The 18587-nt window shown below is 38.2% G+C and overlaps 1 protein-coding gene across 1 annotated transcript in view; it reads right to left on the bottom strand.

The window, feature by feature from the left end:
• Positions 1-17083, bottom strand: part of LOC102855820 (histone deacetylase 9-like) — a 297314-nt gene extending 280231 nt beyond the window's left edge. The window contains exon 1 of the mRNA XM_006880382.1: positions 16806-17083. Within this exon, the coding sequence (XP_006880444.1) occupies positions 16806-16862 (57 nt within the window). The 5' untranslated portion in view covers positions 16863-17083. The remainder of the gene's footprint in view (positions 1-16805) is intronic.
• Positions 17084-18587: the final 1504 nt, after the last annotated feature.

The raw sequence follows: 18587 nt of genomic DNA, 5'->3' as shown, positions 1-18587 counted from the left end.
TGTTGTTGTTGTTGTGTACCACTGAGTCAGAACCAACCCATAAATAATCCTCCAAGGGTTTTCAGAGGCAGTTAATCGCATAAGAAGAGATTGCCCATCCTTCTTCAGTGGAACGGCTGGTGTCTTTGAACTGCGTGCCTTCGGGATTGCAGTGCAGCTTTTTGCCACTAGGCCACCAGAGCTCATGATTATAAACCTTAGGGTTTTGTTTGGTGTGTTTCTGTTTGTTTGTTTTGTTTTTTTAAATCTCTATCTCTGTGTGATTTCTACTATAGAGGTGATGTGTTTATATGTATTTGTTTTTATCTTAAGTTATCTAGCTCTTGCCTATCCTTCTAACATTATTTTTGCCTTCTTATCTCCAGATTACTTAGATCAAGCCACACAAGTCATTTTGTAATTTTTTCAACATCTCTAGATTTATTTTTTCCATCTTACTTGAGAGATTTTATATTTCCTTTTCTAATATCTCTGTGACTCACTTTATTATCTTCATTCAACTGAGTCACAACCTCTTGTGAGTTTCCAGAGACAATCACACAGGAGGAGCCTGCTCATCCTTCTCCCTAAGAGCAGCTGGTGGACTTGAATTGTGTGCCTTCGGGATTGTAGTGCAGCTTCTTGCCACTAGGCAACCAGAGCTCCCCTATTAATGTCCATCTATTAATAATTTCATTTGCTTAGTTCTACACTCTTGGCACCAGCCACCAGGAAAATAGAAGATGAATTGCCTTGGGAAAGTTTGCTGTCAGAGACCTCTCCAAAATACTGAAGAACAAGATGTCAGTCTGGAGACTAATGTGCACCTGATACAGGCCATGGTCTTTGTAATCACTTGTTATGCATCAGAGAGGTGGACAATGACTAGGGAGGAGAGAAGGAGAATTGATGCCTTTGAGCTGTGGTGCTGGAGAGGAGTACTGAATATACCATGGACTGCTAAGAGAATAAAGAGGTTCATCATGGAGAGGGTTAAACCAGGTTGCTCCTTGGAGGCAAGGATTCTGAGGCTTCGTGTGACATATTTTGGACATGTTGTAAGAAGAGTCCAGTCTTCGGAGAGGGACGTCATGCTTGGGATGGTGGAGGGACCACGCAGGACAGGAAGACCCTCGATGAGATAGAATGATTCAGTGATTGGGGTAATGGGGGTATGTGTGTCAGATACAATAAGACTGACACAGGATAGAACAGGGTTTAAGGCTGTTGTGCATGGGGTTGGTATGAGTTGCAGTCAGTTCGACGGCACATAACAACAACAACAAAAACACTAATAATTACTTCCCTGATAACCTAAGCTTGTCGATCTACCACTCAGTTAGTGTCTCATTAACTCAATGCTTTCCCTTTTTTTTTTTACTGTAAAGCGTGGCATCCACTTCCATAACAGCTTGCCTCCAGAAACCGTAAGAACCTGGAGAGAGGAAGAAAGGCACCCAAGCGTCAAGGACTCTCCTTCATAGGGTCGCTATGAGTCACCTGCGACTCAACGGCACTTAACAACAATAGTATCAACAGAAAGCGATGCTACCAAGCCAAAGGTGGGTGACTTTTAATCCACTGCCCTCGGGCCTGTCCTTCATTGTTTTTTGTTCAGACATTCCTCTAGGTCATATAGCCCTGGTGTACAAGTTGCCTTACTGCGTTCACTTGTGGTTGCTGTGAGGCTGAACACCTTGACCCTGGTGTGTCAAATGCGTTCATGGTTGGCTACCCAGTACGGACATAGAGTGGGGTGGAGCTCCCCGATTAAACAAACGTGGAAGGAGGGGTGGCATCCACTTCTATAATAGCTTGCCTCCGGAAACCCTATGAACCTGGAGAGAGGACGAAAGGCACCCAAGCATCAAGGACTCTCCCCTTCATAGGGTCTCTGTGAGTCACCTGTGACTCGACGGCACTTAACAATAACAACAATGTAAAGCATGTATTTTCACATCAGATTCTGTTACATGTATTTTTCCATCGCATGCATCACTATTGATTTGCATGTTGTTGTTGTTGTGTACCTGACAACTGGTTTTTCTACATTTAGGAAGAAGAAAAAAAAAAAAAACCAACCACCAAAGGACAAAGGAAAACTTGCACTAGGGAGTTTCCAAGACTGTAAATCATTACAGAAACATAGTGCCTCATCTTTCTCTCATAGAGTAGCTGTTGGATTTAAATTGCCAACTTCTGGGCTAGTAACCGAGCATTTGACTTTGTCTCACCAAAGCTTCTTTAGCATCACAGGTGTTTGATCTCTACCTGCTTTATATATAGCTAATTAATTACTGAAATGAGTTAAGTTATAAAGCAACGTCACAGGGTATCATTAAGTTATAGTGTTGCTACTGTTGTTGTTATTACATGCCACAGGATGTGAGACAACGCATAACTGACCCTCTAGAATGTTCTCAGAGCCAATAAATCGCATGTGAGGAGTGTTCCTTTGGGTTGGCAGCACTCCTCACATTAAGCCACCAGATACAAAGCTTAAATGATTCTGATTTGGTATTAAGCTCACTGTCCTCTTGGGAAGCAAAAGATAGACTATGCAAACAAAAAAGAAAGCATTGAAAGCAAAATGAGGGAAAAAAAGACAGAAAATAGTAGATTAGATCAGAGGAAACTGCAGTGCTAGTCAAAGGCAGAGCCTCTCTAGTGGTTTAAAGTCACTGTGGCTCTTGAAGGGAAAGAGAGGGATTTTCTCTAAAGAATGTACAGCCTCTGAAAACCCACTGAGGGCCGGTTGTAAATGGATCCCAACCTGATAGCAATGAGTTGAGTCTGTGTTATAAAGAAAGATCCAGCAGCTAACCTGACAACTGGTTTTTCCACATTACATTTAGGAAGCAGAAAAAAAGCAACAACCCAACCCTGAAAGACCTTCAAAGTGCTGTAAGAAACTGTCAGCCTTGAATTTTTTATTTATCAGAACACTCTTTTAAGAATGAGGGCAAGAAGACAGGTATAGATAAACAAAAACTCAGAAACCAGCACTAAAAAATGGACTGGAAAGAAAGAAAACAACCCAAGATGGGAGGTTTCAGATACAACAATAAACAGTGAATAAGAAAAATGGTAAATATGTGGGCACATATGAAAAAACACTGATGGTTTCAAACAGCACTGTGATGTCCCACTAGGGGTAGAGCAGGGAGCTCTGGTGGCAGAGTGGTAAGGAGCTGTGCTGCCAATATGAAACCCACCAGCCGCTTCACAGGACAAAGATGTGCAATCAACTCCAGTGCAATTCACTGCTTCTGAAAACCCACGGGAAGGTCAGCTATGGGTCCATTCTAACTCAATAGTACATAGCACCAAGAATGACAGTAGTAGATTTAGGGAACTCTGGTGGCTCAGTGATAAGGAGATGGGCTGCCAACTCAAACGTACAAGGTTTGAATTCCTCAGAAGCACCACCGGAGAAAGATGGACAATCTCCTCCCATTTCATTTACCTCCTGTGAAAATCTACTGGAGGGTAAGCTATGAGTCAGTTCTGACTCAATGGTACATAACAGCATAACAGTGGTAGAGCTATACTGCCAACCTAAAGATCAGCAGTTCAAATCTACCAGCTGCTCCATGAGAGAAATATGAGCAATCTCTACCCATGTGATTTACAGTCTGTGAAAACCTGTTGGAGAGTCAGCTATGAGAATAATTTCTGACTAGACAGAACATAACAACAACACTGGTATTTTTTTTTTAAAAAAGATAAAGTTTAGGCCATTTGTTGTTACTGTTAGTTGTTGAATTGACTATGACTTATAGTGGCCCTTTGAAATACAGATCTGACCCTTGACCTATGCTATGTCATCCTCATCCTCTCTGACAGCCCATTACTAACGTCACCATGTCAATCCATTTCATTTGGGGTCTTCTCTCTCACTGGCCTTCCATCACTCCAAATATGATGTCTCTTTCCAAGGAATAAATAGCCTCACCTAGCTATCTGTCCAAAGTAGGAAAATTGAAGAGTTTTGCCATCTTTGCCTCTGAGGACCACTCTGGCTGCATTTTTTCCAAGACACGTATGTTTACTCTTTTGATAGTAGCATACCAATTATAACAGAAAGATTATTGTTAATACATTCCATTTATATTTTTATGAAGAATAGAAAAAGGCACAGATTAAGTTTAGGATTTGTTATTTAAGGAAAATTATTAAAATAGAACAGTGCTTTTTTAAATTAGAAGAAACTGTTTCAGAAAAAGATTTAATTCAAAACAGGACAATTAACAGGAAATGGAATACTAAATTAGTGGGATATTCAGAAAACAAACTAAGATGATAACATATATTTGTGTATATTATCATTAATATTGTTGCTGTTATGTTCTGTTAAATTAGAATCAATTTATACTCAACCATTCAATGGGTTTTAAGAGTCAGTAAATAGCATGGAAGGAGATCTCTCATTTTTCTTTTCCACTGGTGGATCTTTTAACTATATGCCTTTGGATTAGCAGTGCAATTCTTTACCATTAAGTTTTCTATTATCAATCATAGCAAATACAAGTAAATTTAAATACAACTTCATGGTATTTGTAAGACATACATCTAATATATAACAGAATGTCAGAAAGTAAAAAGATGGTAAAGGAAAAACAAACAAAAATCAATCAATCAAACTAACTAAACCCCCGCAAAATTCATTACCATAGAAGCAGAACCAACTGACAGCTAACCCTTCATGGGGTTTTCATAAGCTGTAAATAACACAGAAGAAGATTGTCCACCTTTCTCCCACGGAGGAGCTGATGAATTCAAACTGCATACGTTTAGGTTGGCAGTACAACTCTGTATCCACTAGGTCACTAGAACTCCCTGAGGATAAACCAAGAGATACTAAAAGTATAAAATGTTGGCATTATAATATTAATATATTTTAATGTAGTTAACATGTAACTATATATCCTTTGACTACTATTGAAAGCACAAATATTTATGCACTTGAGATAATTATTAAGATCAAGAAGTATGTAACAATTCTATTTTATGGAGCCCCTTTTTGAGATAGTAGTCAAAGCACTTGCCTGTTAAAAGATCAGCAGTTAAAAGAAAACAACCATTCTGTGGTAGAAATATGAAACTGTCTGCTTCCACAGATATCTGCATTCTGGGAAATTCTATGATTCTACTCTGTTTTACAGGGTCACTTTGAGTGAGAATCTACTCAATTAAAAAAAGGATTTATTTGGGGAGTTTATTTTTTTATTTTATTAATTTTTATTAAAATTAAATGTTTATTAACATTTACAGAGATTTTGGATTTCCATTCATTAATTGTTGCGCTGTTTTCTCTACTCCCGCCTCATTCATTCCTCTCCTTTTTTTATCCTTGAAAGTCTGTTTTAAATTTCCGATTGCCACAGTGCTTGTCAAAACCAGTTCTGATTAATCTCCTTTGCCAGTATGTCCTTTGCCATTCCCTATCACTTCTCCCTGAGAGAGATTTCACCCTGATTCATAAGTAAAAGGGGACGGCGTATTCTCTTAGCTACTTCCTGCTAAAAAGGGATGCTATAGGTTTCAGGGTGAAGATCTTCTCTCACTACTCTAAGGGGCCCTTTGGCAACAGGAAACACGTAGACTATTGTGGAGATTGTTTTTGGAATTTAGATGCACTGTTATCAATTGTGCTTAGCCATACATGTTCATATCCTTGAAGATGCATCATGGAACTGTTGCAGCCTACTGATTCAGTAGAAAGGATTTCTATTTTCTTGTTGTTCAGATGTAATTCATATTAAAGGTTGACGTCTTTGATCTTCTTCTATAAGTGCTCAAGTCGTCTTCATTTCCTATATTTTGGACATGTTGATAGGAGGGACCAGTCCTTGAAGAGGGATGTCATGCTTGGGAGGGTGGAGAGACAGCAGGGAGTTTATTTTTCTATACATAAGAGGAGAAGTTAAAAAATATCTCCAATTGAAATTGAATTTTTATAAGGCATAATGTTGGCACAATCAATGCCTAGAAGATAGGCTTGGTGATCTGCTTCCTAATGTCACAGCCTTGAAAACCCTGTGGGGCACTTCAGCCATGTGCTCATGCAGGAATGATGAGTTAGACCTGAATCAGCAGCAACAACAACATCATCATCAAGATAGTCGGAAGCTTGAGTGCAGTTCTTTCAAATACAAAGTCTTGTGACTATCATAAAGAAAATGAAGAATATTTGAACAAAAAATAAGTTTGTGCTATTTGATCCACACAGACCTTAACATGCAGCCGTAGGAAGGTACAGATAATATTCAAGCACACAAGAAACATTTTATAACTATGAGCACTAGGGAGAAAAAGTAAGCTTCACAAACTTCCAAGAATCAGTATAATGTAGACCAAACTTTCCAAAACCAACATAATTAGGTTATAAACCTGTAATAAAAACATGAGTCGATAAAAAATTGAAAATTTAATAATATATTCATAGTACCAGGCTGCTCCTTGGAGACAAGGATTCTGAAGCTTCATCTGACATATTTTGGGCATGTTATCAGAAGGGACCAGTCTGTGGACAAGACACCATGCTTGGGATGATGGAGGGACAGCGCAAGAGGGGAAGACTCTTGATGAGAAGGATGGATTCAGTGACTGGAGTAATGGGGGTGGATGTATCAGAGACAATAAGGTTGGTTTAGGATAGAGCAGGATTCAGATCTGTTGTACATAGGATGGCTATGAGTCGCAAGCAACTTGACAGCATATAACTATAACAATAACAATAACAATAAAATTAATAATATACTTCTGAGTCATAAAGAGATAATAGAGAGAACCTCTTTGAATTGAATCTTATTGAAAATTCTGGTATATCAAGTAAATAGATATAACTACAATAATGACTGAAAAAATGTATTAACTCAAAACTCAAACTCATTGTTGTATAGGAACCAACTCATAGCTGACCCTCTCATGGGGAGGATGCCACCACAGTTACTTTAAAAGGAAAATATGTATCTGTATGAATACATTGGAAATGAATATACATTAAAAAACAACTAATTAAACAGATAAAAAGAAACTATTAAAAAAGAAATGTAAGAAGTTCCTCCAAAAATATAGGAAATAATAGAAATAAAAAGGGGGGTTGGGAGGGGATTATATACCAATGAAGGAATTTATCTTTTACTTTTCAAAGAGAAAAGTGAACTTGGGGGGTGGGGGCGGGAAGTGCAACAATGAATGAATTGAAATCCAAAATCTCTGTAAATGGTCATTAAAATTAATTTTAAAAAGCAGATGGAAAAATGTTAACCTCATAAGAAAGAAATATGCAAAGGCTTAAAGTTTGTTCTATCATGACAAAGGGGAGAAGGGGGAAAAAATAAGTATCAGGAGGATGAAAGAAGAGGGAAAAAAACCAAACTATGGCTCCTGCAAGCATTCGGTGGTGTGGGCTGGAATCTTCAAAATAGCTTTGCTAACTTGTAGGCTTTGAGGATTATGCTAATAATGTGAATGAGACGAATAGTATAGTTTGAGTGGGAAGATACAAATGATGTGTGTAGACTACCAGTGAAAGTAATGTTGCCATTTGTCAGGCTTAAATTGAACAGGTTTAGAGGCAGAAGGTGAGAATCTCACTACAAGCGAAAAAGAAGCAAGATAATGCAGTGGGAATACTTTGACTCCACAGAGATTCCACATAGAGGGAAACAGACTGACACTGGGACATTACAGCAGCGGCAGTGGAGAATCAGAGACCTACATGAGACAGAACAGAGCTGAGGCTGCCTTTTCATGTAGCCAGAGAAGCTTGCTGGAGGACCGGGATGCCACCAGTAAAGGGGGCGAAGCTGTTCTGAATGAAGAACTGCATCCTTTTTCTAGCCTGAACTGTAATCTGCTAACTTCCCTAATAAGCCATATGATCAAGAATATACTTCTATGTGGCCACTGCTATGTAGTGACAGACCCAATAGCAGCATAGTGAGAGTCTTGTGAGGGACAACTGGTATTAGAATCAGTAGTAGTAGGTGTGGGAGTATGGGGGCATGACTGATCTCATAAGAGTCAGATTTGTACTATGGATGTTGTTGATTGGGACTGTTCCACCATGTGGAGTTAAAGGAAGTCAAATCCACACTGGCCACATTCTTTATACATGTTAAAATATTTAGAAATTATATTATGAGAAAATTAATGTATTTTGAAAAACTCAGAAATAAATAGAAGAAATGTAAGTTTCCTAATTTGACTCAAAAGTATACAAAAGTTTCAAATAGTCTTCTAATCATAAAAGGAACGATGTTAAAAACATGCCCAAACATCAAATCTATATGGCTTTAAAATCAAACTGTATGGTACGTTCATGGAGAAAATTGCCTAAATTTGCCCAAAGATTTCTAAAAGAAAAATTCATTTTATTTTTTTTTAAGCCTGCAGCACCCGGTATTCCCAGGCGGTCTCCCAACCAAGTACTAACCAGGCCCGACCCTGCTTATCTTCCGAGATCAGACGAGATTGGGCACGTTCAGGGTAGTATGGCCATAGACAAATTCAAACTTAATTTATGTCTTGATGCCAAATACTAATTGTAACTGCAGATTAAAGTAGAAATTGATATGTTTCATCAAACAGATGCTGCCCTGGACATGCTCACCAGGTTATGGCAAGAAATCTGGAGGACAACTACCTACCTGGCCAACTGAGTAAAAGAGATCTATATTTATTCCCATTCCAGAAAAAAGGTGACCCGGTAGAGTATTTAAATTATTAAATAACATCAATAATATCACATGCAAGTGAGATCCTGCTGAAGATTATCCAAAAACTACTGGAACAGTACATCAGTAGAGAACTGCAAGATGTACAAGCTAAGTTTAGAAAAGGCCGTGGCACTAGGGATCTCATAGCCAGCATTAGATGGATCTTGACTGAAAGCAGAGAGTACCAGAGGAATGTCTATCTGTATTTCATTGACTATGCAAAGGTATTTAACTGTTTGGATCACAATAAATTGTGTTTAACCTTGAAAAGAATGGGAATCCAGAACACTTGTGTTCATGTGAAATCTATGCTTGGATCAAAACGCAATAGTCAGAACACAGCAGGGACACAATGTATAGTTCAGGAAGAGGAAAGATGTACATCAGGGATGTATGTATCCTATCTCCATACATTTTTAATCTATATGTAAAACAGATCATTCGGGAGGCTGGACTCTATGAGGAAGAATGTGGCACCAGGCTTGGAAGAAAACTCATCAACTACCTGCATTATGCAGATGACACAACCTTACTTGCTGAAACTGAGGAGGACATGAGGAATATGCTACAGAAGGTCAAGGACCATAGTCATCAATGTAGAGCGAAGCTCAATATTGAGAAGATAAAGATTCTCACCACTGGGCCAATTGGCACCTTCATGTTAGATGGAGTGGAAAAAAAATGATAACTTCAGCCTGCTTGGTCCCATAATCAACACTCTTGGTACCAGCAGTGAGGAAATCAAAATATTAATTGCATTGGGAAAGTCCTTTGTCAGGGACTTCTCTAGAATACTGAAGAGCAATGATCTCTATCTAGAGACTAAAGTGTGCCTAATACAGGCCATGTTGTTGTTGTTGATTGCCATCGAGTAGAGCACGACTCATAGTGACCCTATGAACAAAGTCCTGAAGTCTTTCTATAACTATCATCATTTCTCCAAGTTCATAGAGTTTCCAGAGGTATATGGTTTAGGAAGTGGATGCCACTCCTGCTTCCAAACCCGTCTTTAACTTTGGAGCTCCACCAAACACTGTTGACCATAGGCACACATTATAGCATTTGACCTCCCAATGGCACAAGGTTCAGCACTGCAGCAAAACCAGATTGCCTCAGTGCAGCAAATTGACAGAGGAGTGTGATACAACTTAGAAGAATATTTCTCCAAAATAAAATAAAATCTCAATAAAAAGCCTGAAGCCTTTCTATAACTATCATTGTTTCTCCAAATTCATAGAGCTTCCAGAGGAATATGGTTTAGGAAATAGATGCCACTGCTGCTTCCAAACTTGAATCAATCTGGGAGCTCCACTAAACACTGCCCAAGATGGGTACCCAGAGGGTGAAGCCAGGCTGCTACTTGGAAGCAAGGATTTGAAGTTCTGTCTGACATACTTTGGACAAGCTGAAAGGTAGGATCAGTTCTTGGAGAAGGGACGTCATGCTTGGGAGGGTGGAGGGACAGTGCAGGAGAGGAAGACCCTCGATGAGATGAATTGGGGTAATAGGGATAGGTGTGTCAGAGTCAATAAGATTGGCAACGGATAGAGAAGGGTTTAGGGCTGTTGTACATAGGGTCGCTATGAGTTGCAAGTGACTCGACAGCATATAACAACAACAAGAACATGGCACAGTTGTTCCATTATGGAATTTGAGATCAAAATGGCAAAAGATTCACAGCAAATTGATCAGAGAAGAATGTTGCTAGATGGCAAAACAAGCCATAGTCTTTGCAATTACTTGCTACGTGTCAGAGAACTGGACAATGACTAAGGATGACAGAAGAAAGATCGATACCTTTGAGTGTGGTTCTGGAGAATAGTCTTGAATATACCATGGACTGCCAGGAAAACAAAAATTTAAGTCCTGGAGAAGATGAAATCAAGCTGCTCCCTGGAGGAAGGGATTCTGAGGCTCTGACTCACATAATTTTGGAAGGACCAGTCCTTGGAGAAGGACATCTAGATTGGAAGGCTGGAAGGACAGCACAATAGAGGAAGATGCAGGATGACATGGATTGACTCAGTGTCTAGAGAAGTTGGATTGGGTTTGTCAGAGACAATGAGATTGGCTCAGGATAAGGCAGGCTTCAGAGCTGATGCACATAGGGTCCCAGGCAACACAATGACACATAACAATAACACAACATATAGTGTAACATCCGTTTATACTTATAATGAATCTATAGACAATTCTTTGAATAGTAAAGATATTTCTTTTACATTAAAAAATCTATATTAATATTCAGTACACATCATATTTGATAGATAACATGAAAAATGTAAAAATGCTTATTAGTACTACTAGTTTTCAGCATTACACCAGAGGTTTTGGCCCCTGGAATAAGGCATTAAAAGTTAAAACTCCCTAATTAGTACAAACAATTAAATTTAAAAAGGATTAAATCACACTGTCATTATTTGAATATTTTCACAATATATTTAAAGAAAACCAACAATAATATGTACCAATTGTTAATTAAAAGGTGCAATAATAATGGCCACATAATTAACTAGCAAAATAGAAACCACATTTCATAAAGCAGAAGAAATAGAATCTATTTTTCAATGACATGTCATTTAAACATTTTAAAATAAAAATTAGTTACATATAACATTTGTCTTTGAAGAATTTATAAAACCAGCTTCACATACATTAGTAACAATACATAAATAAATAAAAATATATGCTATAGTTAATAATTAATAGACATAGAAGCTTAAAGATTTTAACCCTTACCAGTATCATCTATAGATTACATAGAATCTCAGCTGAACTGGACCAGGAAGGTTCATGAAAAATGACACACTGAACTTAAACTAAAGATGCAAGTGTGAAGAGTCATGATCTAGTAAAGAAGAATAAGAAAGTGAAGGAATTAAGCTACCCGATAATCAAGACCTATTATGAAGTTAGTATTTATGGTGTGTCACTGGCTAGAGATAGACAAATAGACCAATGGAGCCTCCATTAACAGATTGATCCTCATATAAAATGATGCAATAAGTATGCTATCATCCATTAGTAAGTAAATGACAGCTTTATCCAGAAATGGTGTTGAGGTAATATATCATCTACAGTTTGAGGAGAGCTGCACTGATAACCTAAAGAGGAACGTCTCTGGAGGTTTGAACATCCCAGTGGTTGGCTATGCAGGAGAAAGATAATCTCCTCCTGTGTGATTTATAACCTCTGAAAACCTGCAGGAGGTTTCAGCTAAGAGTCAGTTCCAACTTGATGACAATAAATAAGTATATTAAAAATACAAAAACAAAACAAAAGATGCAGGAGAACAGGAGAAATGGTATCCATACCTCACAGCTCTCCTCTCTCTCTCTCTCTCTCTCTCTCTCTCTCTCTCTCTCTCTCTCTCTCTCTCTTAAAGACACACGTCTCAATTACAGAAATCAACTGTAGAAACAAAATTTCAAAATTTTTAACAAGAATATAGTTTTTTATGTGTTTAAGAACAGTAAGTATATTTTAGATAAGACATAAACTAGAATAGAAGGAAAGCACATTTTTAAATTATCTTATTGGAATATGTGATTCAAAAATGAAAGGTTAAAACTACATTCTGTAAAACATTTGTAACCTAACTGGTAGATTACCAAGATTCTCTGAAAATTAATAATGAAACATGTAGCTATATATAAAAATAGGCCAAAGATATAATAAGACAATTCATATTAGAAGAAATCTTGATGTAAAATAATGCTCAATCTCATTAAGTATCTAGGATATATACATTAGCACCACAGTTCTCAGAAGAGCTCTGGTGATATAATTCATAGGGATATGCCTTGCATCTGCTAAGGCATCTCCATGGGAGAAAGGCAGAATATACATTTTGTTATTGACATTTTCCTTTTCGTGGACCCATGTCATCTTCTAAGGTGTCTATATCCTTTATGAGTTCAGTAACCTCCTTTTCAGTGTCTTGCATTTCCTTGATTATATCTCCCTCCAAATCTATATATTAAAAATACAATTCTCTATTTTCTAAGGAAAAAATGCTGCATCCTGATAAATAGAGGTTATTCAACATTCAAATGAAGTTACTAATTTACTTAGAGAGTAGATTATCACACTGAAGAATGAGTATCAATGGAGAAAAGAAATAAACAAAATGGAAAAGTTATCTTTTCACATTTTTAATTATTTACCTACTTAGTTACCTAGTTCGACCATTTAGAAAATATTAAGAGGTGAGTTTGAAGAACAAAATTTTATTTTTTCCAAGTTTTGGAGAGCAGATCTTCATATCAGAGTCTCAGTTGTTGTGTTGACAGATTCTGTGGGGCTCTCTCTCTCAGCAATCTTTGATGATAATTTGCTTATAGGAAGGACTTCATATGGCATCTGTCTCCTCTGTGTGTCTAAGTCTGTTTGCCCTTTTTATGATACCACTTAGAAAGAATTAGATAGGGCTCACTACACTCCAGTATTATTTCATTAATACATCAAATAGAGTCCTATTTGCAGGTAAGAATTTATTAAGACAGCTAACTCCCTGGGGGACACAATTCAATTTGTAACACTGATCATAGAATAACTGTCCTTGATTTTCTTACATAGAACTGAATTAAGTGAATTAGCAGCTTTTGTTAATATTATTTCCGGTAGCTGCATCTCTTTCCAGCATCAGGGTTGTCGAGGACTCACCAACTACCCATGTTATGAGAATGACACAACCTTGTTTGCTGAAACCAAAGAGTACCTGAAGCACTTGCTGCAGAATGTCAAAGACTATAGTCTTCAGTATGGATTGAAATTCAACATCAAGAAGACAAAGATTCTTACCACTGGGCCAATTGACAGCACCATGATAGATGGAGAAGAGATTGAGGTTGCTAAATAATACAGCTTGTCCAACTCCACAGTCAATACTACTCCTAATACCAGCAGACAAAATATAAAAAAATTAATTGCACTGTGAAAACGTGCTATTAGGGACCTCTCCAGTGTACTGAAAAGAAACGATGTCAGTCTAGAGACTAAGGTGCATCTAATCCATGCCATGATCTTCATAATTATTTGCTATGCATCAATGCCTTCAAATTGTGGTATTGGAGAAGAATCTTGAACATCTCATAGACTGCCAAGAAAACAAATAGGTCTGTTTTGGAGAGAGTGAAACTAAGTTTCTCTTTGGAGGCTAGGACTTTGAAGCTCTGTCTCACACACTTTGGGTACAAGGCCAGGAAAGACCAGTCCTTGGAGAAGGACATCATACTCTGGAAGATGAAGGGAGGGTGCAGGAGAGGAAGACACTGGATTGATGGATTGATACTGGGGTATCGGAATTAGTGAGACTGGCTCAGGACAGGGCAGAATAGGGTTGCTATGGGTAGTAGACAACTTGATGTCAAAACAACAAGATTTTCTAAATATAGCTTTGTATCTCAGTTCTTGGTTCTGGCTCTAAATCACTTCTTTCTGTTACCTTTCCCATGTGGCACTCAAAGAAGCCAGTTTGAATCATTAGAACTTAAAGAGTTTAATCTCCTGACCTGTCATGTCAACATTGATACCTCTTTGATGGTCTTGCTTGTCATGGAATGTTACACTGTGCTTGACAATCAATCATGTAATGGAAAACCTACAATATTTGCTAAAGTAAGCTGCAATTTGTTTTGCAATATCTACTATCGTGAGGTTGGCTGGCACGGGACAGGGCAAGGTTCTCTCAGGTGTTCTTCATAAGGTTTCCATGCATTGTTGTCAACTTGACAGTACTTAACAAGAATAGCAATTATTCTGGATAATAGAGTGCATGACGTTGAACACCAGACCCATTTTTCATTTGTACAATAGCTCAGAAAGTCAATGCCAAGAGAAATCTTTGATGCCACGAAATCCATCTTGCTCTTTTTTTTGCAGAACAGAAAATCAAGGTCCAGAGATGTTAAATAATTTCCACAAATGACACACTATGCAAGTGGAAGATGTTGAACCAGGCAGTCTTGATTCTTAGGCTATTCCTTTTCTTCCTTAAACTTGCCAATTCCTAAGCCATATATTAGAGATGGACATTTGCCCAAATCTTTGTTCTTTACATAAACAGTCTGTGTTAACAAAGCTGGTGGTCAGTTAGGACATACTATATGATGTTGATTTTCCCCCTACATTTGTTGCTTAACATTGTTGACTTATAAAAACAGAATTTGGGTTTTGTTCAACTTACTTCCTACATGCTTTCAGCAGTTCTACACACTGTGAGAGAATAATAATTTTGTAATCTACAAGTAATATGTAAGGGGCTCTGGTGGCCTAGCAGGTAAGGAGTTACACTGTCAACTTCTAAGCAGGTGATCTGAATCCACCAGCTACTATGTGGAAGGAAGATGAGCAATCTTCTCCTGTGTGATTTACAGCATCTGACAACCTGCTGAAGGGTCAGCTCTGAGCCAGTTCCATCCAACTCAACAGCATGTAACAACAAGTAAGTGTGGGCATTCTACTTGAGAAAGACTCTGAATTATTAATTATGTTTTACATAGTTATAACAATGCTCAATACTTACATAACAATTGTATTTTTCTCAAATGGGATTGTGAAGCACCATTTCTTTGTTCTTTTGGTCAGATCCATTGCCTTTTTCCTCCGACAGTGATGACAAGGTAAAGACCCATCCCTCCCCCACAGTCCAGTTTCAAATCTGGCTGACTCAACAAGTGAGTTGTTAGACACTCCTTAGTTACTCAACTTTCATGACCACCACTGAGTCTTTTAAAACTTATAACACTGTAACATTCTCAAGTGTCATATAAATTCTTTTAAATGGAAGATCCTCAAATATTCCTCTTAAATACGTTAATTTATGCGACTGTTACAAATGACACTCAAAACTTAAATGGGCAAAAACCTCTCTGTGACGTGTACAATTACTTGTTATCAAAGATAAAGATGAGTAGTAAACCCACATTAAAAACCCCTTTAAACTCAGGAGATACACAATTAATGTCGGAGGCTGATCATGTCATAACAGCAGATAAGGCACAACATTTTTTAATAAGCACCCCACCTTATTAAAGTATTTCTGTAGGTTCCAACTTGTTTAAGGAAAAAAGTGAATTTATGAGTTAGAGCAAAGGCTTCTGGGACAGACAAAGCATTCTAAAAGTATGCATTCCTACCCTGCATATTTAATCACAAGTGAAGTAGTCAGGTGTAATTGAATAAAAATTCATTACACACAAGAAAAATACTGCTAATTAGATTTTATTTTAGATGAACAAAATTCGCAGTGCATATGTTGCTGGTCATGATATATTTCCCTAAAGCCCCACAATTGCTAAAAATACCAAATCAATCACCACTCAGATTGCATTATGAAGTGTGTGAACCAGTGTATTAAAAAGTCATGTTAGCACCAACAAAGTTTATTGGGGTAACTGCATTCAAGCCACACATGGCATACCTTTAAATAGCACTGTTAAAATACCAAATAAAATGTCAACGTCTGTCAGGTCTCTGGCTTTTATAAATTGTTTAGACTGGGGAACGTTGGGGTTTATACATTGTTCTTTTCATATGATGTAGAAAAGAAGAGACCATAAAAAGAAAAGAACAATAAAGCATAGCTCATTTTTGAAGTTCTTTCATGGAAAAACACACTCTGGATCATTACTCTCCTAATCAACAATTTCCTTCTTCCTCCCAATTCTTCCCGTCTGGTATTTACCTTTCTTCCCCCACCTCTCTCTGGGTGGTATTTTGAGCTTATACATACGATTCAGTAATCATATTTTTAGATTGCTTCAAAAGAGAATACCAGGACAGCATGACAGATATGTATATACACAAAGAGTATTTTTAACTTGACCATAGCTCTGCTCACCACCTCTATGCTCTTAAAAACACACCAGAGACCCCTAAACACAGTTTCCTGGGGAGAGGAGGGCCCAAAGAGGAGGATCAGCTACTACCTACCTACAGATGAGTTATTATCACACCTTAGTGGCCATCTCTGTGACCCCTTCCCTCCGCCCTTTTCCTTTTACTACCACACCACACGCCTCACAATTCCCCAACAACAACAGCTCTGTTTCAGCTTCTTCTTGGGATTTCCCACACTTAATGCAACCCAGACCTCACCTTCAGCTCTCCTGAGGCCACTTTGGAAGCCAGCTCGATGACACAGCCAACAGCCATGCGTGCAGCACCGGACGAGTGCAGCTCATTCCAAATGGTGTCACTGTCCACCTGAGCAAACAGTCCCAGAGCCCGAAGAAAGGGAGAGGGAGGAGAGAGGGAAGAGGTGAAGGGAGGAGGGAGGGGGAGGGGAGCAGAGGGAGAGAAAGCAAATCTGTGAGGGAAGGCTGGCAGGGTAACAGGCTATGTACAATAACATTAGTCTTCCGTCTTGGCCAGCTGAAAAGGCCTTCTGGACATGGCTTTGCTTATACTTTTTCTCTACACTGACTTCTCCAATGGAAACACATTCCTGCCATGCCTCACTGCCATTCCCTGTTTAGATTTCTCATTACAAACAGCATTACATAGGCCGGATCTGGCTTAGTTACAGGCCGGCTAGAAACCAGGCACAAGTAGTGGATAGAGTAAAAGCTAAGAGCACTTAGCTATACATAAAAATCGGATTTGCAAGTGCTAGAGGAGGGAAAAAAATTCAAATACCTTTCTGGCTGCAGGTTTACAGGGAGCCAAAGACAATTATTAAACAGGTAGCAGTAGCAGCCCGTGATAGGAAGTAGCAGCCACAGTTCAAGGTCTCCACCTCACCCTGCGGAGTGTGTGGTCCCTTACTTAAAACATTCAAACATTAAATTGCAAAGAGCAATTTCCTTTTCAACGTAGAAGCTTAAAATTTGTACCTTTGAGTGCTGGTTGGCAGCCAGGTTCAGTGAAAACTGACATAATTAAAATTTGATTGGCCAGTAAAATACATAGTTGCTTCTATATTAGAGAACATTATTAACAAAACAAGTGAATATTCTTTCCTATCTTCTTTCATAAAATGCTGCTCCTTTTCATGCATGAAATAAAAGGACATATATACCAAGAACATGATAATTATAGCCGTTATAATTTTCTTAAATAGTGTATATTTTCTTATATACTGTTTCAAATACAAAATAATAGTATCAGATGTTTGTGTCTCTAATTTTAGGGTACATGTTACTTGGATGTCTAAGAAATGGAACAACAATTTTGTGATTGCAAATAGGTTTATGATTTCCAAATGGGTAAAGTGGGGGGGGGGGAATCTAAAACAAATACATTTTTAAAGTATAAATCAAATGCAAGAGAACTAGGAGCAAACAAAAAATGCAGTAAATAGCAATGACATATAATATGCTACACAGTTTCCTAGCATTTTCACATACATTTTCCCATAAGATCCTTACCAAGTTCATCTGTCTACATAATTACACAAACAAAAAAATTAATTTTCCTCTGCAACAGTGTAGTGGTGAAGACAGAAGTTTCTGGACTTAAACTGTCGGACTCCACCAAGCTATCCACCACTAAAATTCAAACGATCTAGGGAAATTTATTTGTCTCTCTTAGCTTCCAAGTATGTAAAATGGGCATTTTAAAACAGATACCAGTTGTATATGATACTGATGAGAACCAAACAAGCAACTGAGAAACAAAGGTTAGCTACTTTCATTACACTTATCTTACAATATGTCGTCTATAATAGGGTATCTCATTAGGGAGCTCATGTGGTGTAGTCTGTAGGAAGTTGCAGTGCTAACATAAGGGCCATGTGGCAACTCTGGGGTGGGGATGGGTGGGAAGGTCGGTAGTTTTCTCTTGTGGCGATTACCAGTCTCAGAAATGCAGTGGAAGGGAAGAATCAGAACCGACTTGACAGCAGTGAGAGGTTTTTAGAGGTAGTCGCATTAGTGCTCA

Source organism: Elephantulus edwardii, unplaced genomic scaffold (genome assembly GCF_000299155.1).
Source record: "Elephantulus edwardii isolate Elephantulus edwardi_28Jun2011 unplaced genomic scaffold, EleEdw1.0 scaffold00007, whole genome shotgun sequence".
Taxonomy (NCBI): domain Eukaryota; kingdom Metazoa; phylum Chordata; class Mammalia; order Macroscelidea; family Macroscelididae; genus Elephantulus; species Elephantulus edwardii.
This window is presented reverse-complemented; position numbering and strand designations above follow the sequence as displayed.